This window comes from Thunnus albacares, chromosome 19, assembly GCF_914725855.1.
Source record: "Thunnus albacares chromosome 19, fThuAlb1.1, whole genome shotgun sequence".
Classification (NCBI taxonomy): Eukaryota; Metazoa; Chordata; class Actinopteri; order Scombriformes; family Scombridae; genus Thunnus; species Thunnus albacares.
Window position 1 is genome coordinate 29,376,200 of NC_058124.1, and position 20,445 is coordinate 29,396,644.

At 38.8% G+C, this 20,445-nt stretch overlaps 2 protein-coding genes across 2 annotated transcripts; both read left to right on the plus strand.

Annotated features, from left to right (window-relative positions):
• The first annotated feature begins 668 nt into the window (after window positions 1–668).
• LOC122970031 (tripartite motif-containing protein 16-like) lies at window positions 669–3,608 on the plus strand. The gene has a single exon (XM_044336124.1). The coding sequence runs from the start codon at window positions 1,886–1,888 to the stop codon at window positions 3,548–3,550; it is 1,665 nt and encodes a 554-aa protein (XP_044192059.1). The 5' UTR covers window positions 669–1,885; the 3' UTR covers window positions 3,551–3,608.
• An 8,673-nt stretch (window positions 3,609–12,281) lies between these two features.
• LOC122970136 (toll-like receptor 13) lies at window positions 12,282–19,957 on the plus strand. Its single transcript, XM_044336221.1, has 3 exons — window positions 12,282–15,017; window positions 17,735–17,852; window positions 19,081–19,957. Exons 1-3 carry the CDS (start codon window positions 12,476–12,478, stop codon window positions 19,325–19,327), a joined length of 2,907 nt encoding a protein of 968 aa, XP_044192156.1. The 5' UTR covers window positions 12,282–12,475; the 3' UTR covers window positions 19,328–19,957.
• Window positions 19,958–20,445: the final 488 nt, after the last annotated feature.

Genomic DNA, 20,445 nt, shown 5'->3' on the forward strand with positions numbered 1-20,445 from the left:
ATAATGTTTTTGGATTTAGGTAGAATGGCCCTTTAAAAGTGTTTGTGCAGTTTTATTTCAAAGTGACTAACTGTGAATGTTTTAAGTTAAACAACATTAAATGATCAATACAACAGACTGCGTAATGTGATTTTTTTTGTTTTTATTTACTATTTGTTCTTTCAGTTTAATCAGCACTTTAAATCAAAACTGCTGTTATGAGTCATTTCATCAGAGCGAGAGAAGTGTTGATGTAAGTTGGATAATAAGGAGACTTTAGCAGGAAAGCTGATGTGGGTTGTTGTTCAGACTCTGTGGCTCTTGTGTAGCAGGATGCAATCAGGCTCAGTGTGACCGTCTGATAGAACCAAACATTATTGTTTTATGCAAAGATTTATTTTGCATAAAAGCATAGCGTGTAGGACTGCAGCTCTGCCTCCTGGTCTCAGCTCTGGGTTGTCATAGTTTTGGTCTACTAATAAACTCATAAACGCCACATTTCTAGATAGAAGAGCAGCTCCATCCAAAGTGCGATGCAAGCTGTCTCTCCTAATCAGACCAGGTTTTCCCCAGAAAGTTTGCCGGTTAGCTATGAAGCCCACATCGTTTGCTGGACCTCGACAGCCAGCGGTTGAATGAGGACATGCGGCTGTACATGTCATCACTGGTCAGATAAGGCAGCGGTCCAGAGAAAACTGGAGTCCGACATTGTTTTTGCAAATATACACACCAACTCATCATTAATTTAGTGACATCCGATTGGCGTAATCGGGAGTCGTTCCCGCCGATATGAATAACAATCGTATCATATTAACGTTTATTCTTAGCCAGCAGTTTTAAATATGACTCAACGTCGTCCGCTCCGGCACCAGGAATACATTTAACTATGGCTGCCGGTGTCGCTAACTTCACGTTTCTCACTATGGAGCTGCCAATAATCAGAGTTGGTTTCTCAGCGGGTGTGTTGCTGAGTGGAGAGAACCAGTTAGACATATGAACTGGTTGGTGGTGAACTGTGAGCTTCGGCTCAGGGCTATGCTTCCTTCGGACAGTCGCAGCCAGCCTGGCTTCCCAGCTGCTCGGGAACTACCGGGGGAGTGTATGCTAGGTCGGCCCGCATCGGCTACTGGGGGGCTGGCTAACTACATTAGCTAATGATTGGTTTTCCATGGTGCGGAGCCTCGCCTCCAACACTGCAAATAAACTACATTTATTACACGTACCATTATCACTAAAGGAGGCGGAGAAATAGCTAAACATATGACACACCGAGCAAGAGAGAGAAGCCATCACTAACTGCGTAGCTAAGTTAGCTGCTAAGCTAACTGCTGAGCTAAAATAGCTAAGAGTGCTCGAGCAGAACTAGAGTGAGTTTAAATGTACAGCGGGATATTATCCACAGTGATAAAGAAATTAACTTAATTAACTTAAGCTAAGAGCAACAAGATCACTGTCAGTAAGCACAGTCAGCAACCGGAAGTGACACAATTTGTTTACCCTAACCCTGAATAAATATAAATTGATCTGATTTTAAGGAAGAGTTAGAGAAATATGGAGGCATCACCAAACCCTGACATGCCAACAATTGTTTTACAGCTAATGTAAAAATGTTTTCATATGGTGAGCAGGTTTTAAATGACTTCAATGTAACTGAGGAAACAGTTTTAATTCACAGTGCTGCTCCTCGTCCTGATAACCATCCCTGCCCCTTTAAACACAAGCTCCACTTCCTGGTTCCCTCCCCTTCAGATCTACAGTTTGCAGATGGGTGTAACCAACATGTGATGCAGTATAAGAGCTGCAGGCTGCATTCACAGCGGAAACACATGTTGTTCAGATCAGAGCCCAAACCTATTTCACTTCTCAGGAAGTGAAACTCAGACAGTTGTTGCTACTGAGAGCAGACATGGCGCAGAAAGGAGTCCAGCTGGACCAAGAAACATTCTCTTGTTCGATCTGTCTGGATCTACTGAAGGATCCGGTGGCTATTCCCTGTGGACACAGCTACTGCATGGGCTGTATTAAAAGCTTCTGGGATGGAGAGGATCAGAAGAAGATCTACAGCTGCCCTCAGTGCAGACAGACCTGCACACCGAGGCCTGTCCTGGTGAAAAACACCATGTTAGCAGCTTTAGTGGAGCAGCTGAAGAAGACTGGACTCCAAGCTGCTCCTGCTGATCACTGCTATGCTGGACCTGAAGATGTGGCCTGTGATGTCTGCACTGGGAGGAAGCTGAAAGCCCTCAAGTCCTGTCTGCAGTGTCTGATCTCTTACTGTGAGAATCACCTCCAGCCTCATTATGATGTAGGTCCATTAAAGAAACACAAGCTGGTCGACCCCTCGGAGAAGCTCCAGGAGAACATCTGCTCTCGTCATGATGAGGTGATGAAGATGTTCTGCCGTACTGATCAGCAGAGTATCTGTTATCTCTGCTCTGTGGATGAACATAAAGGCCACGACACAGTCTCAGCTGCAGCAGAAAGGACTGAGAGGCAGAGAGAGCTCGAGGTGAGTCGACAAAACATCCAGCAGAGAATCCAGGACAGAGAGAAAGATGTGAAGCTGCTTCAACAGGAGGTGGAGGCCGTCAGTCGCTCTGCTGATAAAGCAGTGGAGGACAGTGAGAAGATCTTCACTGAGCTGATCCGTCTCCTCCAGAAAAGAAGCTCTGATGTGAAGCAGCAGATCAGATCCCAGCAGGAAACTGAAGTGAGTCCAGTCAAAGAGCTTCAGGAGAAGCTGGAGCAGGAGATCACTGAGCTGAAGAGGAAAGACGCTGAACTAAAGCAGCTCTCATACACAGAGGATCACAACCAGTTTCTACACAACTACCCCTCACTGTCACAACTCAGTGCATCTACAGACTCATCCAGCATCAATATCCGTCCTCGGAGACACTTTGAGGATGTGACAGCAGCTGTGTCAAAGCTCAGAGATCAACTACAGGACGTCCTGACGGAGAAAAGGACAAACATCTCACCAACAGTGACTGAAGTGGACGTTTTACTGCCACAACCAGAACCCAAGACCAGAGCTGGATTCTTAAAATATTCACGTGAAATCACTCTGGATCCAAACACAGCAAACACAAAGGTGTTAATATCTGATGGGAACAGAAAAGCAGAACGAATGAAACAACACCAGCTTTATTTTAGTCACCCAGACAGATTCACTGGAAGTTGTCAGGTCCTGAGTAGCGAGAGTCTGACTGGACGTTGTTACTGGGAGGTGAAGAGGGGAGGGGGAAGTGTTGAGGTAGCAGTTGCATACAAGAATATCAGCAGAGCAGGACCTGAATCTGGATTTGGACGTAATTACAAATCTTGGTCTTTAGATTGTAACAATGACAGTTATACATTTTGGTTCAACAACATCAAATCTCCCGTCTTCGGTCCTCGTTCCTCCAAAATAGGAGTGTACCTGGATCACACAGCAGGTATTCTGTCCTTCTACAGCGTCTCTAAAACCATGACTCTCCTCTACAGAGTCCAGACCACATTCACTCAGCCTCTCCATGCTGGACTTTGGCTTTATGAAGGAGAACCTGCTGAGTTGTGTAAACTCAAATAGACAGAAGTCATTTCAGACTTCATGTGTCAGATTCTGTTGTAATTCTTCATGTTTTTGTCTCCATTGTTTCTGAGAGCTCGTTGCTGTGGTGTTTCTGAACTGCACAGAGATCAGCTGTCAATCAAACTGGGATTATCAACACTTTCTTCTTTTCATTTGTTGTTCTGTTGATGTTTTCAGTTTCTTTAAATGTGACTTTTTGCTGTGTGTTTTTATCCATGGAGGCTATCGCTGCTCATGATGACGTCTTTTACCTTCACTGACGCTTCTTCAGATGAAAATATAAACTTCTCTTTGTTCTAAATGTTAGTTTCATGTTTGTATTGATGTATTTGTGTAAATTCATGAAGAAACGTACAATTAAACTGTAATTATCATGATAATAATCATTTGTTATGTTCTTGTACATAGCTGACATTCTGGGTTAAACTAACTGATTGTGTGGATGAAGTGAATCTGAACATGAAATCATTGAACAAGAGTCATTTAACAGACTTAACTGATTGGATGTGTGAACAATCTGAAGCTTTACATAATCAATAAAGATGTTTTTTCAACAGTGAACAAAGTATTTTCTTCTGTCTTCATCTCAGGATCTCATTCAAAGCTTCTGGAGAAAATGTGAAACTAAAATGAGAGTTTATTTGAGGCAGTTTTCCTCCTGAAACACCACAAAGTCCAGAGTTCATGTTCAGAGCAGACAAACGTTTGTCAGTCAGTCTCTGAACTTTCAGCTTTCTTCACTAAAGCAGCTTTGTCACAGAGGAAAGAGCAGAGTTTTCTATCACTTGTTGCTTTAATAACAAGATTTTATTTGTTCATTTAGTTGATAAAGTCTTTGTTATACAGGCCTAAAAAACTGGAAAATAGTAAGAATTCATTTGATCAAGTTTGGGTTTGAAGAAGGTTTGTTGCGTCCTGACAAACATAAAACAACAGATATCGTGTCGTGGTGAACTTGAGGTCATTTCATTTATTTTTCTGATGATTTTCATGCAGATGAAAGTTGAGAATGAGGCTGTCATGTTGGTTCAGTGTTTACTCTGTCACCTCACAGAGAGACGGTCCTGGACCCCAATTTATCAAACTGCTAAGAGGAACATTTTAGACTTTAGTGAAAGATAAAAGTAAAAATCCTTCACTTTCACTCACAAACAGAAGAATAAAAACTATCAAACAAACTAGTTTTGGCTTTAAAATGCTGTCAAAGAGGTAATAATTGTTGTGGATTTTCGGAGCTGATGCACTGGCAGTTGTCAGTTTGAAGAAGAGAAGACCAAACCAAACTTCGTATGATGATTCTGGGAAAACTTTAATGAAGAACCTTGCAAGGGAGAGCGACTCAAGGGACACCTCCTGTTCGTACGGTGTCCCCAAACTCGTCTGACCCTCACAGTCCAAAACCAGCCTTTAAGCCAATCATAGAAACTAGTTCGTCAGTTCCGAATCATAAACCTATGACCTAAATCTGTATCTTTGGTTTGTCTTGTTGCGTCTGATGATGACCTGCATTCTGGCCTTGGTTCGCCTGTGAGGCTCCTGGTTTATTAAACAACATGTGTTATCTTCTGTTTGAGAGAACAGAAGAGTACAGCTTGACATTCTGTTGTCCTGGTCAGTTATGGAATATCCATAACAATAATAATTAATATGTTCCTGCAGAATAACTCAGCACTGAGTAGACTGTAAGGATGTTTTTTAAAGAATGTACAATACAGCAGATGTTGGATCAAACCATGTCTCTGATTGGCTGTTCCTGCTGCTGAGAGTTTCTACATAGGATCATGTGACTGTCAAAGGTCGACATTTATCAGCAGAGTGTTCACAAGTTCTGTTTACATCCTGAAAGCTGAATATTTGCAGACTGGAAACTCTTCTCTCCCATCTTTCCCATGTGACCTGAATGCAGCGTCAGCGTTACAGGATGTGACTTCTGTCGACAAACTAACACAGTGTGATATTACAGATGTTTAAATCTCTCTTTACTGATGTTGTTGAAGCCGCTAAAGGCTCAGTGGAGTTTTTACACGTCAACAAGTGAAATCTAAAGCACAACACAAGAGGGCGCCGTCATCCTGCTCACCAGGGATAGATAGATAGATAGATAGATAGATGGATGGATGGATAGATGGATGGATGGATGGATGGATAGATAGATAGATAGATAGATAGATAGATAGATAGATAGATAGATAGATAGATAGATAGATAGATAGATAGATAGATAGATGGATGGATGGATGGATAGATGGATAGATAGATGGATAGATAGATAGATAGATAGATAGATAGATAGATAGATAGATAGATGGATGGATGGATGGATAGATGGATAGATAGATGGATGGATAGATAGATAGATAGATAGATAGATAGATAGATAGATAGATAGATGGATGGATGGATAGATGGATAGATAGATGGATAGATAGATGGATAGATAGATAGATAGATAGATAGATAGATAGATAGATAGATAGATAGATAGATTTTTGGTGGCTCTTGTCTATATCGTCTCTCTGAGGGTAAAAACTCAGAAGGATCATTTATAATCTGGAAATCTTTGCTCTTTATATTTATTTCATGTTCTTGTCTTGGTTGCATCTGTAGCTTCTCTTTAATTTGACCAGCTCTGTTTAACATTCTCTGTTATTTCAGTTTGGTCTTGACAGTCAGATTCTTACACAACGTTTCTATACTTTACTCACTAACTACAGTCTTTAAACTTCTCCTTCACTTGTGGCTTTCTCATAAATGAAGTCTGTATTCTCTGTGAAGTTAAAGTGTCCATCACTCACAGTTCAAACACATTTTAAACTACTGACCAGTGGTGGAAAGGAACTAAGTACATTTACTCAAGTACTGCACTTAAGTACAATTTTGAGGTACTTGAACTTTACTCGAGTATCTCCATGTGATGCTACTTAATACTTCTACTCCACTACATTTAATTGACAGCTTTAATTATATAATATTTCAGCAAAAATCAAAGATTAGAGAAAAAGTCCAAAAACTGAAAACAGATTTGTGTATCAGAACTTTGTTTTTTCTTCTTTCCTCTCCCATTAATCATCTCACCACCCCTCAGATTTATCTGCTGACCCTTTGGAGGGGCCCCGACCCCTAGGTTGGGAACCACTGGACTAAACTAGCTAACTGTATATAAAGTAGTGTAAACTAGCTCCACCTCCAGCAGCTACAACAGTAACATGCTGCTCTAACACTGATGCTTCACTATTAATAATCTAATGATGTCATATATAATAATATATCAGTCAGAGGGACCAAACCACTACTTTTACTGCAATACTTTAACTACATCAAGCTCATAATACTTATGTACTTTTACTGCAATACTTTAACTACATCAAGCTCATAATACTTATGTACTTTTACTGCAATACTTTAACTACATCAAGCTCATAATACTTATGTACTTTTACTGCAATACTTTAACTACATCAAGCTCATAATACTTATGTACTTTTACTGCAATACTTTAACTATATCAAGCTCATAATACTTATGTACTTTTACTGCAATACTTTAACTACATCAAGCTCATAATACTTATGTACTTTTACTGCAGTACTTTAACTACATCAAGCTCATAATACTTATGTACTTTTACTGCAATACTTTAACTACATCAAGCTCATAATACTTATGTACTTTTACTGCAATACTTTAACTACATCAAGCTCATAATACTTATGTACTTTTACTGCAATACTTTAACTACATCAAGCTCATAATACTTATGTACTTTTACTGCAATACTTTAACTACATCAAGCTCATAATACTTATGTACTTTTACTGCAATACTTTAACTACATCAAGCTCATAATACTTATGTACTTTTACTGCAATACTTTAACTACATCAAGCTCATAATACTTATGTACTTTTACTGCAATACTTTAACTACATCAAGCTCATAATACTTATGTACTTTTACTGCAATACTTTAACTACATCAGGCTCATAATACTTATGTACTTTTACTGCAATACTTTAACTACATCAAGCTCATAATACTTATGTACTTTTACTGCAGTACTTTAACTACATCAAGCTCATAATACTTATGTACTTTTACTGCAATACTTTAACTACATCAAGCTCATAATACTTATGTACTTTTACTGCAGTACTTTAACTACATCAAGCTCATAATACTTATGTACTTTTACTGCAATACTTTAACTACATCAAGCTCATAATACTTATGTACTTTTACTGCAATACTTTAACTACATCAAGCTCATAATACTTATGTACTTTTACTGCAATACTTTAACTACATCAAGCTCATAATACTTATGTACTTTTACTGCAATACTTTAACTACATCAAGCTCATAATACTTATGTACTTTTACTGCAATACTTTAACTACATCAAGCTCATAATACTTATGTACTTTTACTGCAATACTTTAACTACATCAAGCTCATAATACTTATGTACTTTTACTGCAATACTTTAACTACATCAAGCTCATAATACTTATGTACTTTTACTGCAATACTTTAACTACATCAAGCTCATAATACTTATGTACTTTTACTGCAATACTTTAACTACATCAGGCTCATAATACTTATGTACTTTTACTGCAATACTTTAACTACATCAAGCTCATAATACTTATGTACTTTTACTGCAGTACTTTAACTACATCAAGCTCATAATACTTATGTACTTTTACTGCAGTACTTTAACTACATCAAGCTCATAATACTTATGTACTTTTACTGCAATACTTTAACTACATCAAGCTCATAATACTTATGTACGTTTACTGCAATACTTTAACTACATCAAGCTCATAATACTTATGTACTTTTACTGCAATACTTTAACTACATCAAGCTCATAATACTTATGTACTTTTACTGCAATACTTTAACTACATCAAGCTCATAATACTTATGTACTTTTACTGCAATACTTTAACTATATCAAGCTCATAATACTTATGTACTTTTACTGCAATACTTTAACTACATCAAGCTCATAATACTTATGTACTTTTACTGCAATACTTTAACTACATCAAGCTCATAATACTTATGTACTTTTACTGCAATACTTTAACTACATCAAGCTCATAATACTTATGTACTTTTACTGCAATACTTTAACTACATCAAGCTCATAATGTGCACTGCTGCACTAGAGAGATAATTTACAGAGCAGATATGTTGCTATAGCCGACAAATCAGCAGTTTAATCTCAGTGGGATTTGCACGGACGAGAGGAGGATCTGGTGGCTGCTGACCTGTGAGATGATGACTGAAAACATCCCGCAGCTCCTCCTCTTTTCACTCTGCAGTTTTCTGAAGGATGAACAGACGCTCACTTCCTGAATGTTGCCACAGAAGTTCATGTGACAGCGGCTGATGAATCTGGAACAGAGCTGCAGGTTGGTACAAAATATACAAACAACCTTTTGTCACTGCTATGGAGAGAAAATAATATAATATTATATATAATATTATTCTTATTGGTGTGTTTTATTAGATTTACATATGTAACCACCTTCCTCTCTGTGTTGGCGTTGAACTTTGATGTGTGTTTTTTCTGTGTGTGCGTGTAGTCATATAACTCGCCTAAAACAGGACTTGTATCATGTGACATTTGCTCTAATTTTAAACTGATATTTAATTGTCTTTATTGATATAATTTAGAGACTGAAATTCTTGTTTAAAATGTAGATATGAAACATTTCAAAATGTACTAGAAAATAAATGAGAAATGTCGCTCTGTCACGATGAAAGAGTTTCCTGCAGCTAAAAAAGTTTTACTTCAACTTATTTTCAAAATATCTAAACTTTTTAGTTTTTCTTTGTATTTTTTAAAAAAACTTTTTAAATTATTGATTTTTTTATTTGAATATTAAATTTCCTTTTATTATTATTTCTTTTTCTCTTCCTGTCTATTTTACTGTAAAATGTTAAAATATATATATATTTTCATATTATTACCATCATATTATATTTTTCCTATATTTTATTTTATATATTTATTGATTTTTTTTATTTTATTTTCTGAAAGGGGAAGTATGACTTTTTCACCTTGTTAGCTGATGTTTCCTGTCACACTGCTCACCCGTTGAACTCTTCTTACTGTCAGGATTGAATTCACCAAAGAAAACTGACGGCAATTCATGTCAGGTAGGAGCTTCTCTGTCTGTGTGTCTGCTGATAATAAATAAATGATAAAGGACAGGTTCACAATTTTTCAAGTGTGTGTTAAAACAACAGTCAGGAGCCCAAATGCATATAATTGGTTTCAGAGTTATCTCACAGACAGACAGCAGTGTGTAGCAATAGGATCTGTATTGCAAAAGGTGTCCCACAAGGCTCAGTCCTTGGTCCTGTTCTGTTTACACTTTATATAAATGATATTGTTTCTGCTATAACTTGATGTAATATTCATCTTTACGCTGATGATACTATTTTGTGTTGCACTGCAGATCCTGTACAGTCTGCTGTAGTATCTCTTCAGAACTGTTTTCCTGATTTAGAAGTTTCACTCAATATCCATTAGTTAGTCTTGAATGCAGACAAAACCAAATTTTTGTTTTTCACTAGAGCCAAAAATATGAATTTGGATAACCTCATCATCACAACTAAATGTGGCAACACTATTGAAAGAGTCATGGTATTTGGCATTTGGATTGATGAGAAGATATACTTTAAAAATCATGTATCAAATTTGGTGAGTAAGCCAAAAGATCAGCTTTTTCTTTGGGAATAAATCCTGCTTCCTGTTACAAGAACCCTTGTTGAGGAAACTTTTTCTTATCAGTTTTAGACTATGGTGACAACTTGTACAGGCATGCTTCAGCAGCGACTTTAAAGCCCCCTGATGCGCTCTACCATTCATTACTGGTGATGCTTATAACATTCATCATTGCATCCTTTACAAAGAGGGCTGGGTGGTCCTCTCTCTCTGAGAGGTGGGGTTTGCATATGTATTTGTTTATTTCCAAGGCCCTTATTGGAAAGCTGCCATCTTACATTACTTCCATGCTAGTTTGGTCCACTGGACCACATTAGACTAGGTTTAATGACCGGTTTACTCCATGTCCCTCGTGTTCATACAGAGCTTGCAGGAACTGCTTTTGCTTCTTTGCACCATCAACATGGAACACACTACAAAACACTTTAAAAATGAGTTCACTGGTATCTCTTGGTCATTTTAAATCCACTGTCTCAAACTTTTTAATTTCTGTTTGTACCTGTTTTTAATTGAAATTGCAAAATGTATTTAAAAGTTTATCTGAAGCTAATATGAAGCTTCATCGTCCAAATGAGTCAAATCAAGTAGATATCTTTCAAAATCTTTTTAGTGCCAAAGTTCCTCTTTTTGTTATTATACTTCCACCTGCAGCTCAACAGGGAAACACTGTCCGAGGAAACACAAAGAGGGAATTTGATGCTAAAAAGACTGTAAATGTGTCAGATATCCACTTGATATGACTAACTCAGACTGATGAAGCTGAATAGAAGCTTCACACAGACTTTTAAATGACTGTGTGGACACACTGTGGATTTTGGCCTCCATCACTTCCATTGAAAGCACATTTGAAGGATCTTTTAATATCCAGTATGAACAGGAGGAATGATTACAGCGAGGAAAACCTCTTTCACTGCTCATATGGACACCTGACTGCTGGTTTAACACATTGGAAAAATTGTGAACCCTTCCTTTAAACAAAATATTAAGAAGAATTCCTGTTTTCACTTCACAATTATGAAGATGAAAGGCTGTCTGGCTGTCTGAGAGTCTACAGTCAAATTAGCAGCTCTGGTGCTTTGAGCTAAATGCTAAACATCAGCATGCTAACATGTTGATGTTTAGCAGATTTAAAGTTTACCATAGTCACCATCTTTGTTTATCGTGATAGCATGCTAACATTTGCTAATTAGCACTAAATACAGCTGATGGCAATATCATTAGTTTTTCAGGTATTTGGCCATAAACCAAAGTAAATGTTGACCAGATGACGGCGCTAAAGTTATTGTAATTCATCCTGAGGGGAATCTATTTTGATATTGTATAACAGGCGTAACAGATCTGTAACATCATAGATAGCAGGAAGTTGTATTAGTGAAAACAAATTTCTTATATTAAACAAGTTTTAAAAAGTGAAACATCATTTTGTTTAATTTGTAACAGAATAACAAGCTGCTAATGAAAGCTGGATAATGTTAGCTAGCAGCCTTTGGAACTTCACGCTGTTGTTCATGTTACGATAAACTGTTAGCATCTTGTTAGCATTAACTTATTACAGCTTCAAAATTCATCAAAACATTTTTAAATCATAAGAACAACATGTCTCAGATATTTTTTTAGGTGTTTCTTTGCCGACAGAATAATAGAATGGGGTCAGTTAATTTGTATTAAATAATAGCACTCTAATGCAAGATGGATAATGTTAGCAGCCTTAAGCTGAAATTATGCTTTCCACGTCCGCGAGTATGCAGAAATAACCTGATGAAGGTCTGTGTACCGAAACGTTGTTCCCAATAAATCTCCTCTAATTGCAAGTGAAGAAGACAGTGTGCGGATGAATCAAACTGACTTTGATGATCCTCTTTACTTTTTCTGTAGCGCCTGGACACAGTATGTATGTTTTTAATGACTCTTGTTACCCCCTACTTATCTTGTTAACCTAAGTCACTGACTATTACTAGTCTATTACTATTACTTGTACCTAGTTTTCCTGTAGCATCACCATTAGGGTTCACATTTGTGGTTTATCTTGACTTGATTGGTTGGATTACTATGAGGTTTGGTTTAGACATCCATGCTGCCCCTGCACTTGTGTTAAATGCTAATTAGTGTACATGCTAATGTGCTAAACTAGGATGATTAATATTATGTTAGCAATGTCATTGTGACCATGTAGCATGATTGTAGACTGTTGTTGTTGTTTTCTATCACTTTGTCTTTATCAGAACAACATGCCAGTGATGGGAAGTTGGACTCCGTTGTTTCTACAGAGTTTCCTCCTCTTACTTCTGCCTTTCTTGCTTTATTTTAACCCCTCGCTGGCTTACGCATTGAAAAACTGCACTACCGAATATTCTAATAATGTGACTGAAGTTTGGGTCACATGCATTCAACATGAACTGACTGCTGTTCCTGACGACATTCCCCAAAATGCAACATCTCTAGATCTCAGCTCCAATCAGATTTTTAATATCAACAGGACACATTTAAGAGGTTTATCAAAGCTCAGACATTTACACATTGAAAATAACTGCATTTCACATGTAAATGATGGCGCTTTTGCAGACTTGGCAAAGTTAATGGAGCTTGAAATGGGTTCAAACAACTTCTCAAACCTGACAGACAACATGTTTCTGGGGCTGACTAAATTAGTTTATTTGTCTGTGGAGAAGAACTATATCACATACATCTCCCCGCTGTCCTTCCAGCCCCTGATCAGCTTACAGAGAGTAATCCTGAGATATAACTGCCTATATCAAATGTCAGATATTGTGCCAATTTTACAATTACCAAACTTAGACGAACTGAGCCTTGATTATAACATGTTCACGTTTTTTGAGTCACCTGACTTGCCTTTTAACAAATCAAACATCAGGACACTGTGGTTAATTGGTAATCAACTGACAAAGTTCAGCATCACACGTGACATTTTCCCTTGTCTTCAGTCGGTCTATTTAACTGTCGAAACTGACTTTAAATGGGATGTACCTGACAAAACCTTTCTGAGGAACCTCACTGCTTTGGACTTGTTTGGGGTTGAAATTAGTTATGAGATGTATAAAGTGATGCTGCAGAGTGTTGAGTCAGTGCAAGAGCTGTCACTGAGCAACTTACAGACTTTGCCAGATAAAAGCCTGATAGACATCGCCTGCCAAACCCCAGCTCTGACAAGTCTTGATCTGAGCTTAAATCGCTTTGTCAGCATCAATAACACATTCTTGCAGTCTTGCTCTCAACTTACTAGGCTGGATTTATCATTTAATTCACTGGAAGAGCTGTCTGAGTTTTCACTGAGATCGATGAAACAGCTCAGATGTCTGGATTTACACAAAAACTCTCTCTCTAAAGTGCCGCTCGCCATCAGAGGTTTCTCCATGCTTGAAATCCTGGATCTGAGTGTCAATTTTATCAGTGAGTTAGGCTGCTCTGACTTTCTAAATTTGACAAGATTAACAGAACTCAATCTCAATAAGAATCACATTTCAATACTCAAAGGATGTGTTTTTCAAGATTTGAACGATTTAAAAGTCCTAAATATTGGAGAAAATGAAGTTCAATTATTTGTTGATCCCTTCCACATGAATTTACAGAAACTAGAATTTTTGAATTTTCACAAGAATAATTTGAAGCAGCTCAGAAAAGACAACTTTAGGAATCTGCCTTCTCTCCGATCTTTAGATCTAGAGTCAGATACATTTTATGTTGCTCATGAGGGAGCTTTTGATGGTCTGGACAATCTTCAAACTCTTAGCGTTACACCATGTCTTTTTGATACAATGATTTTCACAGGAATGCAACACTTAGAAAATCTCAAACTACATCTCACGTCTTCCCATAAAAGCAAGAGTTCTCATCAACAAAATGAACCACATTTTTCCAAATTACCTTACTTGAAGAGTCTTGTAATCCAAAATAATGACTGGCATCATATCTCGCCTGATTTGCTGAAGGGTCTGAAATCTTTAGAGCACTTTGCAGCAGAGAAATTCTTCACTGACTCACCTCATCCAGACACATTTAAATACACTCCTCGCCTGATAAGTCTTCAGATAACCAACAGTAACGTCTCACATCCAAAACCTGAACTGTTTCGGCCGATCCCAGACCTGAAGTCTCTTGATCTGTCCAAAAACAAGCTCAGATCTTTGGATTTTCTGGCTCAGGTCGACCTGCTGGCTCTCAGCTGGTTGAAACTGAGAGAGAATGAGTTGACGGTGATCAGTGAAACGGTCTTCCAGTCTCTGCCTGCACTAACATATCTGGACCTGCTTGGTAACCCTTTCACCTGTAACTGCTCTAACGCTGGCTTCATCCAATGGGTGAAGAGCAACAACCAGACACAAGTTCTTAATGCCTACCAGTATGCTTGTTCCTTTCCTTTGGCTGAACAAGGCAGCAAGCTGCTGGACTTTGACATCCAGTCCTGCTGGATGGACATTAACTTCTTCTGCTTCATTTCCAGCACTTGTCTGGTTGTGCTAACGCTCCTCACATCCTTCATCTACCACTTTCTGAGGTGGCAGCTAGTCTACAGCTTCTACCTCTTCCTGGCCTTCCTCTATGACAGCAGGAAGAGGAAGAAGGAATCTCCTCACCGCTACGACGCCTTCATCTCCTACAACGTTCATGATGAGGCCTGGGTTTACAGAGAGATGCTTCCAGTGCTGGAGGGAGAGCAGGGCTGGAGACTCTGTCTGCACCACAGAGACTTCCAACCAGGTCAACACTGTTTTTGTGTCTTTATGTCTTTTTGCTTGTCACTTTGTTTGTGTGCCGTAAGTCCTCAAATAGAGTTGTGACCAACAATTTTTGCAACTTCCCAAAGCCGGTCTTTTCACAATGTGTGGTCAGGTGTGCAGAGAGGAGAAAGTAGGCAGGGTTTGAGCTTCCCTCTCAACTACTTGTGTCACTTAGTGTGTGAATACCAGACTACAACACCATGAATTTCTTCGAGGAGAAACTGTCTGAAAATGTACTTCACTATCCCCCTTTGTACAATTTGTCTCCTCCGTTTATGATGGCAGGCTTTTCACCCCGCCTTCATGTGAGGACAATTGGATAGAGGTACAAAGGCTTTGTATGACTTCTGTCTGGTTTTTCCATTGTATTTCAAACCATGGCTCAGATGTGTGTCATTGAAAAGGTGACACCGCTCTGGACATACGTGATTATGATATTTAAAAGCCTTTAAAGCTTAAAGTTTTGTGTTTGTTGTCGTTGAGATGTGATGACACATCTGCTTGATCAATCACAAGCTCCCCACTAGTAGCTGGAATTTGATTTATTACTACCTCCTGAATCTTAATTCATAATTTAGCTCCCGAAACTTGTCTCCAAGGCAGTGGAAAATAAAAGAACCCAGGACAACAGCTACAATTTCAGTTACAGCTCAGTAAGTCCCAGTGGTGGCAAAAACACCATCAGCCATATGGTCTCATGCCTCAGAATACCTTAGTAGATTGAGGATTGACTTTGTAGTTGTACCATTAGGTGTCTAGTTGAATGTCTTGAACACTTGGAAAAAGAAAGGAGCAGAGCTGCAAACTGACCATGAACTGGTGAGGGATTGCATTGGGTTCTGGGACAGACCCAGTAGACCTAAAAGTATAGTGAGGATGAATTGGTAATGTCTGGATAGACCCATTTCCACCAGGTCTTTAGTAGATCATCAGTACCTGTTGTGGTGGCAAACCAAGGTGCTGGCCAAGAGACATCAAGGGTCAGCTCAGAGGATCTCCTGACAGGAATCAGTAGAGTTAGGTGAGGAAGGACCGCAGCTTCTGTGGTCATGAAAGCCAAAAGAAGTCTTGGAAGCGTTGAGGGAGGACTTTCAGTTCGCCTTAAAGACATTCTGGCAAACCATCAGGCAATTCAGGAAGAGGAGGCAGGGCCTTGCTCAGGCTCCTCTCAACAATGAAGAACTGCTAACCTTGACTGCAGAGGTGCTGGACTAGAGGCTTAAGTAAATTGTTGAACTTTGGATTCAGGAAGTCCATTGAGGTTTCCATCCTGGTTGTAGAATGGTGTAGCAGCTCTTTGTTCTTGCAGGTCTGAAGCGGTCATGGGAGTTTGTCCATCCAGTCTTCTTAGATTAAGCTTATGATCATGTCTCTTTTGATATCTTGTGGGGATGTGCCTTTGGTATGTGCCATGTGGTCCTTGTGTAACCAAAGTGAGAGCTGCATCTGTATAAACAAACCAAGCATGTTTTCTGTGGATATTGGGCTCCACCAAGGTGGCAGACAAAAGGCAGACAGCACAAGCCTTAAACAAGCGGCCAGCTCTTTTTTTAACACCCCAGAGATGCTGGCCAATAATATATAAGTGAGAGTCCCAAACTCCTCACTGACCAGACCATCTAAACAACCTCCTGCAAACAGAAAGGATCAGATAAGGAGCCCCCATCTCCAGATGCAAAATTAAGAATCATGCAATTGTTAAATTGTAAATACTTTGATTAATAGAGTAACCATATTCAGGAACTGTACCCGCCTGTCCATGAACAGGAAGAGACTGACTTTGCTCCCCCAGAACTCTGCAACCAATGGGACTGGCCACGATGCACCTTCTTGGTGGGCAGACCGAAACTTTAAAACAGTGTCTTATCTAAGAGTTTATGCTATTTAAGGCTGTTTTTTTGGCCTGCTGCTTGTTTTTGACTTTGTTTTCTTGCTTTCTGCCATGCTGGTGGAAAGCTTGCATTTTGCTAGTTTAAGGATGTGATTCAGAACAATAGGAAATGAAACCTCTCTTGTCTGGCCAACAAGGAGGACTATTTCCCTGTTATCATACCTACTCTAATATGAGTTATGTTGGTGGACAAATGATTTCATGTTGGAGTTGTGCACAATAATAACTCATAATTCCCCCATAAAATCATAAAGCTATTTGATTTCACAAATTCCTACAAGACCCTTTAGAGGAAGTGGTCTCGGTCTGATCACAAACCAATTCTGGAGCAGTTCATTTGTGGTCAGAACATGATCTGACCTCCATCTGACCGACTACAAGGCTGCAAGTTTGAGTTTCAGCTGCAGTATGAATTGAGGTCCGACTTGGAGTAACAACCAAGTATGTCATCTAGGAGCTTCTTCAGGACCTTCTTCCTGTGTTTATGTTCTCGCTCCCATCTCAGACACATCTGACCAATGAGGGAAGAGAACGTTCTCACCTGGCTGTTAGTGATGCATTTTGGTTTGCTTGATTTTTTTCTGTGTGAAAAGAAACCAAACCAAATCATCCACTGGTTTAGATCCAAACAAACACACTAGAGGTTTGAAAACAGCCTCAGTCACTGTGATTTGATGTATCCTAACAATTACCACAATGGTGCCAAACTCCAAGCTGACTTCATGGCGTTCATGTTGTTCTGGAGTCTTTAGTAGAAATGAGTCCATGTGTTTTACCTGCAGTGTGTCTAAACTGTGTCTCCACAGGTAAGCCCATCATAGAGAACATTACAGACGCCATCTACAGCAGCAGGAAGACCATCTGTGTGATCAGCCAGCGCTACCTGCAGAGCGAGTGGTGCTCCAGAGAGATCCAGATGGCCAGGTGGGGGCCGCTGTCCATCATTAGTCTTTCTTTCTTTAATTTAAACATCTTGGTTGAAGACACAGAATCATAAAGCTCTGTGGGTATGTGAAGAAGAGGAAGGAAACCAGGAGGCCAATACAAAAAGTTTCAATCAAGTGGAATCACAAACATCAGACAACAAGACAAAGCAAAGAAAAATAAGAAGTGCAGGTGAAAGGAACACAAACAAGGAAACTCAAAATCAAAAACAGGAAAAAAAAGAAAACCCTATAAAGACTTTTGGTGTTTTCAATGTTTTTGAAGACATGTAACAACATGGCTGACTTTAAATTAGATCTCAAACACTTACAGGGACTTCTATATGAAATGGTATATTGATATTATGAAAATCCTTTGTTGACCTGGTAGAAAATTAATGAAGAGCAAATGGGCAACATGGTGAAGCCTAACCTGGTGATCAGCGTGGATGATGCTGGATTCATTTCGATGAAGTCTCAAAGTACTTTCAAGACCGCAGAGATCAAGTTCAAACTCAACAAAGAGTTTGATGAGATGACTGCAGATGAACGAAAGACCAAGACCATCTTCACTTTTGAGAATTCAGTAGTACAATCAATTAGAACTACAATGATTAATTGATTAGTTGATTGACAGAAAAATAATCTGCAACTATTTTGATAAAGGAAAAATCAATTTTAGTAATTTATTAAGCAAAAATGCCAAATATTTGCTGCTTTCATCTTAAATGAGGATTTGAAGCTTTTCTGTGTCATATATGACAGTAAACTAAATTTCTTTTGGATTTTTGACTGATGTTTGACGATGTCACCGTAAGAAATTATAACAGGCATTTTTCACTATTTTCTGACATTTTATAGACAAAATGACTGATTAATTAATTGAGAAAATAATCATTAGTTACAGCAATACAAACAAATACGTGCATACATAAACACACGTTAAAACATTAACCTGAGTACTTAATAAATTAGATCCTCTGAAGCCTGCTAATTGGATTTGCCTCCATTTTCAAGAACTTCTTGTGAATTAAAATGATCTTGTTCAGGTAGGATGGGTTAGTAACAACTGAAACATGATGACAATCATAAACATATGGATAATAAATTTACTATAAAGCATTTCTCTGTCCTCACATATAGCAGCACCTCCTGCTTTTATCTCACAGCCTCCAAACTGATTCAGTCCTCCGAATCGTCCTCATGGTTTGTCCTGTTTGTTGTTGCAGCTTCCGTCTCTTTGACGAGCAGAAGGACGTGTTGATCCTGCTGTTTCTGGAGGAGATCCCGGCCTATCAGCTGTCTCCGTACTACCGTATGAGGAAGCTGGTGAAGAGACACACCTACCTGAGCTGGTCGCAGGCCGGCCAACACACGGGAGTCTTCTGGCAGAACGTACGGAGAGCTCTGGAGACGAAGGACGCTCCCACAGAGAACACCAACCTGCTGACCGGACCAGCAGGATGCTCCTACTGAACTGACACTGTACTGATATTTATCATCTTTAATGAATCATTGATTATCAGTAATTTGTTAATCGTCATCAATGTCTGATCAACAGTCCAAAACTCCAAAATATTCATGCTAAGTTTACAGTTTCATGTCTGACACTGAAAAGCTTCAAATTCTCACCTCTGATAAGCTGCAACCAGCAAATATTTGACATTTTTGCTTTAAAAGACAAAAAATATTACTCAATTATGAAAATAGCTGCAGATTGTCTGTTGATCAACTGATTGATCAATAAGCTAAAAGGCTCCATTTGTTCAGTGGTGTCAGTTTCTCCAGTGTGCAGATTTGTAAACTGAATATTTGAGTTCTGGACATTTGGAGACATCAGGTTGATATTTTATAGACTTAAAGCTTAAGAATAAATGTTAGTTGCAGCTCTAGTTGTAGCTGAGGTTTGTTCACGCTGCTCTTATTTCCATGTTAACTTCAGAACTGCACTGAAGTTGGTTTGTGGTTTTTCAGTTTGACAGCAACATTATTAGCCTGTATCAGTATGTGATGGCCGCACTGGCAGATTCAAATATTTATATCCATCCTTATGTCTCAGCAGGATTTGGAAAAACTTGTCCATGCATTTATCTTCAGTAGACTCGACTACTGTAACGCTGTCTTCACAGGTCTCCCTAAAAAATCGATCAAACAGCTGCAGCTGATTCAAACGCTGCTGCTCGAGTCCTCACTAAGACCAAGAAAGTGGATCATATCAGTCCAGTTCTCAGATCTTTACACTGACTTCCTGTCTGTCAAAGAATTGACTTTAAGATATTGCTGTTGGTTTATAAAGCACTGAATGGTTTCGGGCCAAAATACATCTCTGAACTTCTGCTACATTATGAACCATCCAGACCTCTGAGGTGGTCTGGATCAGGTCTACTTTCTGTCCCCAGAGTCAAAACTAAACCTGGAGAAGCAGCGTTCAGTTTTTATGCTCCACATATCTGAACAAACTCCCAGAAAACTGCAACTGCTGCGACTCTTAAGACTTTTCTGTTTGCTGCCTTTCATTAAACCACATTAAGGGTTAATATTTTACACTGCACTATTACTTTTATTCTCTTGTTTTATCTGTCTTATTCCCTTTT

Coding starts and splice junctions, on each gene's coding strand:
- LOC122970031 (XM_044336124.1), top strand. CDS start 1,886: ATGGCGCAGAAAGGAGTCCAGCTGGACCAAGAAACATTCTCTTGTTCG.
- LOC122970136 (XM_044336221.1), top strand. CDS start 12,476: ATGATTGTAGACTGTTGTTGTTGTTTTCTATCACTTTGTCTTTATCAG. Junction 15,018..17,734: donor CCACAGAGACTTCCAACCAG/GTCAACACTGTT, acceptor GTGTCTCCACAG/GTAAGCCCATCATAGAGAAC. Junction 17,853..19,080: donor AGAGAGATCCAGATGGCCAG/GTGGGGGCCGCT, acceptor TTGTTGTTGCAG/CTTCCGTCTCTTTGACGAGC.